Source organism: Metschnikowia bicuspidata (assembly GCF_001664035.1).
Source record: "Metschnikowia bicuspidata var. bicuspidata NRRL YB-4993 chromosome Unknown METBIscaffold_4, whole genome shotgun sequence".
Classification (NCBI taxonomy): domain Eukaryota; kingdom Fungi; phylum Ascomycota; class Pichiomycetes; order Serinales; family Metschnikowiaceae; genus Metschnikowia; species Metschnikowia bicuspidata.
The window spans coordinates 1,606,026-1,616,723 of NW_017387734.1; the positions used below are offsets into that span (position 1 = coordinate 1,606,026).

General features: G+C 54.4%; 3 protein-coding genes across 3 annotated transcripts; 1 reads left to right on the forward strand and 2 right to left on the reverse strand.

Moving 5' to 3' along the window:
• Positions 1-266: 266 nt before the first annotated feature.
• On the reverse strand, positions 267-1,664 carry METBIDRAFT_79012 (kynureninase; the record flags this gene model as incomplete). Its single annotated transcript, XM_018858985.1, has 1 exon — positions 267-1,664. The coding sequence occupies one exon, from the start codon at positions 1,662-1,664 to the stop codon at positions 267-269; it is 1,398 nt and encodes a 465-aa protein (XP_018711247.1).
• A 2,690-nt stretch (positions 1,665-4,354) lies between these two features.
• On the forward strand, positions 4,355-5,335 carry ADAEC (Adaecp; the record flags this gene model as incomplete). The annotated part of the gene is made up of 1 exon (XM_018854621.1): positions 4,355-5,335. A coding segment is annotated over one exon (981 nt), but the record flags the coding sequence as incomplete, so codon positions are not given.
• A 3,717-nt stretch (positions 5,336-9,052) lies between these two features.
• Positions 9,053-10,399, reverse strand: CMK2 (calmodulin-dependent protein kinase; the record flags this gene model as incomplete). The annotated part of the gene is made up of 1 exon (XM_018854256.1): positions 9,053-10,399. One exon carries the CDS (start codon positions 10,397-10,399, stop codon positions 9,053-9,055), a length of 1,347 nt encoding a protein of 448 aa, XP_018711249.1.
• Between the last annotated feature and the right edge of the window lie 299 nt (positions 10,400-10,698).

The window sequence follows — 10,698 nt, forward strand, 5'->3', positions numbered from 1 at the left end:
TTACCTAGTCACCATTTACCGTAGTCACCATTTACCTAGCCACCATTTACCTAGCCACCATTTACGTAGTCACTAATTACCTAGTCACCATTTACGTAGTCACCATTTACCTAGTCACCATTTACCTAGTCACCATTTACGTAGTCACCGCTCTCGTATTCCCGGCTACCGGCCGTCTCCGGAGCACGGCAGACCCAGTCCAGTCGTCCGGCCATCTCGGCGGATGTTTATCACAGTATCTATAGAACCGGCCAGCGACGCCCCCCTCAAGCCCGGCGCTTTTCGATCTGGCCCAAGGCCTCCTCCAAGCGGGCCACAACAATCGACACCTCCCGGAACGTGTTGTAGAGAGGCACCGGCGCAAGCCGGAGGACGTCGGGCCGTCTCTCGTCGCAGATGATGGCGTGCTCATGCAAGTACCGGTGCACCTGCTCCATCACGTTCTGCGCCGGGTCGTCGGCGTGCGGCTGGAAAAGCAACGAGAGCTGGCACCCCCTCTCCGCAGGGCTGGCCGGGGTGAGGATCCGGAAACCAAACGCAGCCCCGGGGGCCCCGGCAGAAAGACAGTATCGGCTCCGCACCAACAACGCCTCGAGGTGGCCCGTCAACGCCTCGCTCTTCTTGCGGAGCTCGCCCATGCCCCCCGCCTTTTTGAAAATCTCGAGCGAGCTCTGCAACGCCACGCAGTCAATCACGCTGGGGTTCAGCTGGCGGTACGAGAGCGCGGACTGGATCGGGTCGAAGTGCTCCAACATCTGGAACCGCTGCGCCGCGTCGTTGCCCCACCACCCGGCGAGGCGCGGCGCAAAGCTGTCGCTGCAGTTGTTTTGCGTGTACCGCTCGTGCACGTAGATGCCGCCGATAGCCCCGGGGCCCGAGTTGAGGTACTTATACGAGCACCACGCCGCAAAGTCCACGTTCCACTCGTGCAAACGAAGCACCACGTTTCCAACGGCGTGCGCCAAGTCCCAGCCCACAGGCACCCCTCTCTGCTGCGCATACTGGGTGATGGTGCCGATGTCGAAGAACTGGCCGGTGTAGTACTGGATGCCGGGCAAAAGCACGAGTGCAAGCTCGTCTTGGTGCTGCTCGATGGCGTCCAACACACGCTGGGTCTGGAGGTACGTTTCGCCGGCCGGCACGTCGAGCTGGATCAAGTGGGACTCGTCGTGGCCGTGCATCTTGACCATGTTCAAGAGCGCGTAGTAATCGGAGGGAAACGCGTTTTTCTCCATCAAGATCTTCGTGCGGCGGCCGCCGGGCTTGTAGAAGGACACCAAAAGCGCATTGAGGTTGGCCGTGAGCGAGCCCATGGCCGCCACTTCCGTGGGCTTGGCCCCTACGATGGGTGCTAGGAGATCGACGAGCGGCAAGTCGATATCCATCCACATGGTCTTGTTTCCGTCCGGGTGGTTGAAATGTGCCTCCACGGCACGCTCCCCCCACGCCTGCAACTCGGCCTCGATTGCCGGCCGCGTGCTTTTCGGCATGAGTCCTAGCGAGTTTCCGCAGAAGTAGATCGCCGGGTCTGCGGCGCCGAACGCGGGCGAGCTCACGCCCAACGACAGGAAGGTGGGCACCACAAACTCATGCCGGTGGCACCCGAACTGCGTGTCCAAAGCAGCGTCTTTGCTGGTATCGGGGTGGTGGTTTGTTTGCGCCATTTGGTGCTGGGTTTCGGGTATGTCTGCTGCTGCTCGCTTGCGCGAAATCTCAGTGTGTGCGCATAGAGACTCGAATCCCGCGTGAGAAATTTTTGAGTATGCGTCTCTCGAGGCACGGTGGGGCGCAGGCTTGCAAATGCGCGGGCTCACCATACGCGGGCCCAACGACATGCGCCCACAGAGAGACGGGATCTGGGGCGCCGCTCTGCAAAACTATGCTTAGTCAGATCTTGCATGTCCAGTTAATCCGGCAACAGCATGATTATCCTCAACTGAACGGACTTGTTATCTGTAAGCGTGGCCAGGCCCCCAGCCAACGGCTTTGACGTCATCCGCTGCAGCATCGCGGCATGCAAATGTGAGACAGCCTTCGCCACAGGTGAGGCGCGCAATTCCCACGTTTATGCGCATGCGCCAGGCGTGACGCACAGAGCATTTAGATCTGGTAAGGCTCCTCGCTACTGAGCCCGCACGGGAGGGGCCTCTTGGCAAGAACCAGGCGAATGGAGCACTCTCAAGAAATCCGCGGTCTCGGATCCCCAGAAACGAAATGGTCTTCATCGAGCCGTCATTCCGCCCCCTGTTCTATTTTTAGCCTCGACTGGCGGATCTCCGAAGCGATCTCAACTTGGTGTCGCGAATGTTCGCGAAAGACCATACTTGGGTGTACGGCTTCGAGGCGAATGATCCTGCCCCTATTTGATTACAAAGCATCAGCGGCATTTCATCTGTTGTGATATCCTTTTAGTCTTTTCGAGTCTCGGGCCTTCGCAATCTCCTGGAATGTGCCCCTGCCTCAAACTTTAACCACTTTAAACTAGAATATTCTGCGGTAGTAGCAAACATCGCAATACGGCTTGCCCACAATGTGAATGACACATGTTTTTCACAACTGGCCCTTTTTATCCGAGGCCACCACTCTGATAGCCAGCGCGGCAAGTTATACCTTATCTAGGATCGAGCGGCATGCCCAGACACCCGGCCTCCTTAATTTAGCCCCGTTCGAAACGGTGCACAGGAAACCACAGCCGTCGCCCGGATCCGGATGCATCCGAGCTCGCGGCGGGCCTCCCAGGCCTGCACAGAGGCAGCGGATATGCGCCATGGGATGTAAGAAAATGCGGGCTAATTCCGGCTCCAACTCTCCGGAATTAGCCTTGTGGCGAGTGAAGCCCGAGATCAATCCAACAAAAGAAAGAAGCAATCTGAGTCAGTTTCACATCCAGCCTGAGACACGTCTGTACAAGTATGGACTCTCACGCAAGGTGTACCAATGGTCGCCCTTCTGCTCTTGATGTGCTCGCACAAGCAGCCACCAGGCGAAAACTGAAAATGCCGCCTCGAGTTGTGGACTGAGTGTGCAAACACCCAATTTGGAGATGCTTTTCAGGGCGAGACACGGCGGGTACTTTCCTTCACGATTGTTCGTTGAGGCGGCCTGCACACAACATGCGCACACTGCTGCTCGGGCAGGTTTTGCCAGTGCCCAGTGCATCTCAAATACGCGGTGAGGGTGTCCAATACTGTTCACTGCAACAGGGGGCTATCGTCTTGGTTTGGACGTTTCCTCATTGGCCTTGTGTGTGTGTGTGAATTGGTGGCCGTAGGGGAAAAGCGGTTACTTGCCCAAAGCTTGTTTGGCATGTACTGACGCTGACGTAGTGGTCATGCCATGCTCGCAAAAAAGAGAGTACGAGAATAACCATTACATCATTTTCGCACTCGCCCCAGCTCATGGCCGGAAGTCCATACTGAGACTTGTTCAAAGACGCAAAGTCTAACTTTCGGTTGATTGCTGGGAATTTACCCCTTCAACACCACGCGCAAAATACTCGTCTCCCCATGCCCCCAGAATTTTCTCCACCGTCTTTTCTCCACCGTCCGAGGTTTGGGCACCGGCACGAAAAATGACATGGAAAACACAGAGCACCTTGAAGATTAGCATGATGTCGGAATCGCCAATATGGGTGGGCATGAATGATGGTGTTCGCAATGACGTAGGGGGATGGGAATGAGGAAGGGCCTGGCCCGGGCGGTGGGGTCGGTCACGTGACCCGCACTTTGCGCGCCGGCGCACGACTCCCGCGCAATTCCGCAATTCGCGTGGTGACGTATAGGGGATGGGCTGGGTCTGGTGTAAGACTTGCACATATGCGAAAGCCAAATTGTGCAAGTGTCTGGAATCCGGCCAGCAGGCAGCACTGTGCTACAGCTGTGCTGGCAGGCTACAGCAAGGCACGTTCCGGAATGAATAATAACAAACAACTGCCATGAAGGGGCACTCCTTCAGGAAAGCGGCGCCCGGGATAGATCTGATAATCTGCATCCCAAATAGGGCAGGGAGCCCGCGGTTCCTAATCCAGAGGCGGTGCGGCGCCGTGCAGGAGGGTGCGGTCTGCATTGCGTCAGGGATGCAGCATGCACGGCGGCGCACCCAGGGCTAAGGCCTCTGGGTTTGTTCAATTTGCCCGCAGCGGAGAATATTGCGCATGTGCAGCTTGTGACGTTTGTGCACAATCGTCACCCATCTTTGTCCCAGATTCTCAGCGTATTTAAGAAACCACCATTTCCCCCTGGCTGCCTTTTTCGCACATCACCATTCTGCCGTCTACAGACCTTGTTTTCCTGCTACCGACACTCACGCTAAACCCCCTACCCAGTAAATCACTATAACTTCTTAAATCTTCACAATGGTCTACTCTACTGATGAAAGCAAATGGAGAGCGTACCAGTTTCTGGACCCATTTGCCGCCGGCTCGTTTGTGGTGTGCAACAAAATCAACTCCTATTTCTGCCGCCCGGACTGCGACGCCCACCCCATCACGGAATTGCATCTGGAAATCAAGTTCGTGGAGTCGCCCAACGACGCTGCCCGGTTGGGCTTTTCGCCCTGCAAGTCATGTGACCCCATGCTGGTGCCCTCCATTGACGTGAACCTCCTTTTGGTCACGGTCAAGGAGATCAACGCCATGATCGGCTTTGTGCCCCCTTTGCTTGACGACGACGAGAACAAGGTCACCGAGACCATCAAGGAAAACATCATGTGCCAGAGCTCCGTGCAGCGCCGCATGTCGGTACCTGCCAACGCGTTCTCAAACAAAACCGCGACCTCCTTGAAACCCTTGGCGGGCGCCGTTTCCAAAAACGACTCGGAGCACTACCGCCTCATTGACTTGGCGTGCCGCCACCTTGCGTTGGCCGCGGCCATGTCGATCTTCAACGGCCCGGGCGCGTCTGCAGGAAGCAGTCCCAGATCCGACGACAGCAGCTCCGGGGGTGCCAAGAAGAAGGGCGGCAAGAAGAGACGCGGCGGGGTGTTGGGCTTCAAGGAGCTTGCCACCAAGTCGAAGTTGTCTGCGTGGCACTTCCACCGCGTGTTCAAGAGCATCATTGGCCTCACTCCCAAGACATACGGAGACATGTGCTGGGAATTCTTGGAGAAGGAAAAGGACGCCATGGATGCGGGCGAGACGCCTGCGCGGAAGCCCTCCAGCGTGAGCTTATTGGCTGACTCCGAGCGTCTTGCCGTTGGGGGACTGGAGCACGGCTCCACCTCGGGTTCTGTGGCGGGCCTAGGCCCGGTCTCTGAGCCTGCCCCTTTGAGCATGGCGCCTGCAGCCACCACGCCGCAGCTCTCAGAGGAACCCTGTCCCTTTGAGTTGCCTGAGCTGTACTTGACGCCTCCGCAAACTGCCCTCTTTGCGTCGCCCGGCTCCGGCCAGAAACGCACGCATGCAGAGGACATGATGCCTTCGCCCAAGAGAACCACGCACGACATGGCGTCGCCCCAGTTGAACTTGTTCAACGACCTCCGCTTGGACGACGACCTCGACGCGTACCTGGGCTTGAACACGCGTGCCATTCTGGTGCCCAACTTGAGCACATACGGCGCGGCGGCCGGCTCGCTCTTCTCGCACCTGCGCAACTTCGACTTCTTCGTCAACCGCCAGGAAATGCCGTCCACCGACTCGGTGCTTGCGGCGGCCGCCCCAGCCAACGAGCAGGTTGAATACCCCAACACATACGACATCTCGCCCGCCTCCATTGAGGACATCTCGCCCTTGAACGGCTCGGCCATGATCTCGCCCGAGGTGATGCCCACCAGCGATTTCCACTTCGCGATGGGCGACTCGAAAATCTCCCTGGACTTCACCTTGGCCGTCGACCCGATCAACGAGAACCAGATGTTTTCCAACATGGACGTGTTGCCCGACTTGTTCAAGACGCAGAACGAGTACGCTACGGACTACAGCTTGAATGACCACAGCTTGAACGACCCTTTGCTTCTGGGGCTTGCGCCCGAGTTGATGCCCAACATTGACTTCTAAGCGGGACGTGTGCCTTTTTTGGCCTACAAGGGGCCAGCTGCTACGTGTTTATGAAAAGCCTGGGGGCCGCTTGTACGGGGGCTTGAGGGCTTTGACAGCCCGCACAGGCTAGAATGACGCTATGATTTTGATGTCCACTATATGATTTGCTTGATTTGGATACGGGTGTGTTTTGTTCACGGATGCGGATATGGTGCTGGTTCACCACTCCAGATGCTGATGCCGTTGATGTTGTTTGATTTTCTTTTGTTTTTTATACATTTATAGAGCCTGTTTGATCTAATGACGAACACAATTTTCACCAACTCCGCCGACGGGCTGGATCCGGCTCCCGGGAATGTAAAGTGCTCGCTCAATTTAAGCTTTCAGATACTCCCGAAAGAATCTCCTCGGTTTACGCATCGGCCAAGACTTACTAGCAGATGCACACCACCATGCCGGAGCGTGGGGGACAGAGGACGAATGGGGAGCGGCAGGGAACCCAGTGTGCACTACCACGTGCCATTGCAACCGGAACGGGGATTCTGGGCTTGCATACAGGGAGGGCGGGGCTGCGGGGACCAGTGCTGGCAACGCCATGTGATAACCAAAAGGCCGCTTCCACAGGCATACAGGGCCTCAGTATATGCATTCGCCAAGGACCGAACGGGTTATTGTACGTGGACATGACCAGATCTCCAAACACCGGCGTTCAAGAAAAACCGAGACGGAGTCAACAAAGCTGCAAGTGCAAAAAGCGCAAAATGCGCGGCCATGGGGAGTTGAGGTGGGTCGCGAAAACGCACGCTGCCACCAAGCAAAAACTGAGAAGGATTAGCCACGTGTGGTTCGATTTCTCCTCTCTCCCAAACTCTAAAGTAAACTAGGGGAGAGACCGCATGACTTTCCGCGGGGAAAAGCATTGAGCACCTGGCCACGCCAGTGCATGCAGGCCCCACATTTTCCTCGCAGCGAAAGGTGCTTCCAAAGACGGCCCAGGGCTTTTGACTTGGGCTCGTCGGAAAACCACGCGGTATGATGCGGCTTTTCAAGAAGTTGAAGAGCCTCGTTCTTTACACTTTCCTGTTTCGGAAGTGTGTAATCTTTCCACCTGGCACTCGTATTGTTTCGTTATAATCTTTCCGCCTTATTGTTTCTCCACGGATATGTGCCGGGCTCTTTTCGATGTAGCCGTCCGCACTTGGTATTGCGCCCATAATATCCCACGTTGCTAGTTTCTGGTCCGGCGCATATCCCTTGTGGTAATTCTTTCTTTTCTTGGTCTTGGCCGCTGTCGTGCCTGTGAACTAATGAAGCGAATGAAGCTGATTCTGTGAGACCTTTAGATCCTCTGAGACCTCTAAATTCTCTGAAACATCTAGACTAGATTCTCCGAGACTTCTAGAAACTCTCGATCCTCTGAAAGCTTGATATTGTTTTGAATATCTGAAAACTCTAAATCCTTTGAATGCTTTACACCTTGATCCTCTGAAACGTTTAGATTTTCTTGATCCTGTGAGACCTCCAGATTTTCTTGATCCTCTGGAACCTTTAGATTTTCTTGATTCTATGAAAACTCCAAATTATCTTGATTCTCTGCAACCTCAAAATTGTCACAAACCTCTGGATTAGCTTGATTGCCTGAAACCTGAAGATTACCCTGATCCGTCAAACCTAAGGATGATCTCAAGCCTCGAACCTCATAAAAGCTCCGGAATATCTTGATCCTCTGAAAACTATAAATCCTCTGAAAGCTTTAAATTATCTCGATTCTCTGAAACCTATGGATTATCTTTATCCTCTGAAACCTAGGGGTAATCTTGATCCTGTGAAAGCTCAAGATTAGCTTGGACATCCTGAGCCTCTTGAATCCTCGAACCGCTGAAACCTCTGAACTCTGAAACTCTTGGTACTCCCGGACCTCTTAAAACCCAGAGCTTCATGTACCGCTAAAAACTGTTGATAATATCTTGATCCTCTGAAACTATAAATCCTCTGCAAGCTTCAAATTATCTCGATTCTCTGAAATCTAGGGATTATCTTGATCCTCTGGAAGTTCCAAATTATTCTGCTCCTCTGAAAACTATAAATCCCCTGAAAGATTGGATTATCTTGATTCTCTGAAGCCTTTAAATTATCTTGACCCGTGAACCCTCAAGATTACCTTGATGCTCTGAAAAGTCTTAATCCTCTGAAAGGTATAAATCATTTTGATCGCTGAAACCTCTAGATTATCTTGATCCTGTGAGACTTCTAGATAGTCTGAAACCTCTAGATTATCTTGATCCTGTGAGACTTCTAGATAGTCTGAAACCTCTAGATTATCTTGATCCTGTGAGACTTCTAGATAGTCTGAAACCTTTAGATTAGCTTGCTCCTCTGAAACCTCTTGAACCTCATGAAAGCTCCAGAATACCTTGATCCTTCGAGACGTCTGAAACATCTAATCTATCCCAACTTGATCCACTGAAATCTGTGGATTATTTTGATCCTTCAAGACCTTCAAATCGTCTGAAACATCTAGATTATCATCATCCTCTTGAACCTCATGAGAATTCTAGATTCTCTTTATTCTCTGAAACCTAGGGGTTATCTTGATCATGTGAAAGCTCAACATCAGTTTGGACCTCCAGAGATCTTGACCCTCTGGAACCCTCGAACCTCTAAAACCTCTGAAATAGGAGACTCTTGATCCTCTTGGACCTCTGAAACCTCGAACCTCATATAGCTCTAGAAACTCTTGATCCTCTGAAAGCTTGGTATTTGATCCTCTGAAAACTATAAATCCTCTGAAAACTTAAATTATCTTGATCCTCTGAAACCTAGGATTATCTTGATACGCGAACCCTCAAGATTACCTTAATCTTGTGAAAGCTCAACATCAGCTTGGCCCTCCAGAGGCCTTGAGCCTCTTGACCCTCGAACCTCTGAAACCTCTAAACTCTGAAAGTCTTGATTCTCTAGGACCTCTGAGACCTAGAACCTCATATAGCTCTAGAAACTCTGTAACTTTTAGTCCCCATGGAACCTCAGAAACCTCTCGAACTTCTTCCAGCACTGGCACCATCACAGGCCGCACACCTACTCCTCCTCGTATTCCGAGACGCGCTGCTTGTTCTGCGTGGCCACCTCCACCAACTGCTGGAACGCACTCGTGGCCAACTTGCCGCGGCCCGTCGCGCCGTCCGTGGCGCGACGCACAGGCGGCATGCTGGTCAACGAGGACTTGGACGCGTCGCGGTCCTGGCCGCCTGCGTCCTGGAGCGCCTGCGCAAACATGTTCCACCTGAAGAGCGGCGACCGCACGGAGCCCGTGGTCTTCTCCCTCAACTCTCCCTCGCTGGCCAGCGCTGAGGACGGGCAGTTGCTGGCGGACACGAGGCCCTCCTCGCCAAACAAGTTGATTTCGTGCGGGTCGTCGTCCGTGTCCTCCTGGAGCGCCTTGAGGTGCTTGATCTTGTTGGCCAACTTGACCATCTCGATGGCCTGGCGGAACTTCCCCTTGGCGTCGAAGTTCTGCTTCAAGTTCGGCAACAAGTCCGCGTGGCGGTGCTGCGACGCCACGTCAAGCAACCACGGATCATTCAAAAGCTCCGTGGCCGTGGACCGCAGGCTCGGGTTGAACTGCAACGCCTTGACGATGAAGCGCCGCGCGTCCTTGGACACGTCCTTCCAGTAGTCCGCGTGGAAGATCACCGCGTTGTTGTGGCGCACCTCGGCCACGAAGTCTTGCACGTTTTCCGCACGGAACGGCGAGTAGCCGCACAAGATCGTGTACGTCACCACGCCTAGCGACCAGATGTCGCACGGCTTGCCGTGGCCCGTGCCCATGATCACCTCGGGCGCCGCGTAGCCAAACAGGCCTGCGCTGGACTGGAGCTTCTCGTCCAGGCTCTGCAACTTCTTGGCGATGCCGAAGTCCGCCAACACGATGTTGGAGCCCGGCTCCTTGTTCAAGTACAACACGTTCTCGGGCTTGATGTCGCGGTGCACAATGTCCCGCGCGTGCAAGTACTGGATGGCCTCGAGCATCTGCACAATGACCACGGACGCGTCGTGCTCCGTGAACCGGCCCTGCTGCACGATGCGGTCGAAAAGCTCGCCGCCCGTGGCCAACTGCGTGACGATGTAGAACTTGTCGCGCGACTCGAACCAGTCACGGAACCCGACGATGTGCGGGTGGCTGAGCAGCTGGAGGAGCTCGAGCTCGTCGATGACGATCTGCTCGTTGCCCTTGAGCGCCTTTTTGAGGATGATTTTGACGGCCACGTCCTCGCCCGAGCCGTTGTCGCGGGCGTAGCGGACGATGCCGAACGAGCCTGCGCCGAGCGTGCGTCCAAACGTGTATTTGGACTTGGAGATGTACGACACGGGCTGGCCGCTGATGCGGTTGAGGAGTTTTTTCAACGGTTTTGACTCGGCGTCCATTCTGGCGGCGAGCGGGTTGTGATATGGCGGAGCGGGTGGGTGTTGGCGCCGGGTTTAGTGCAGAGTGGGTTATTCAGTGCCAAATGGGTTATTTAGTGCCGAATGGGTTGATTCAGTGCCAACTGGGTTATTTAGCGCCAAATGGGTTATTTAGTGCCAACTGGGTTGATTCAGTGCCAAATGGGTGATTTAGTGCCAACTGGGTTGATTCAGTGCCAAATGGGTGATTTAGCGCCGAATGGATTGGTATAGTGCCAAATGGGTGATTTAGCGCCGAATGGATTGGTATAGTGCCAAAT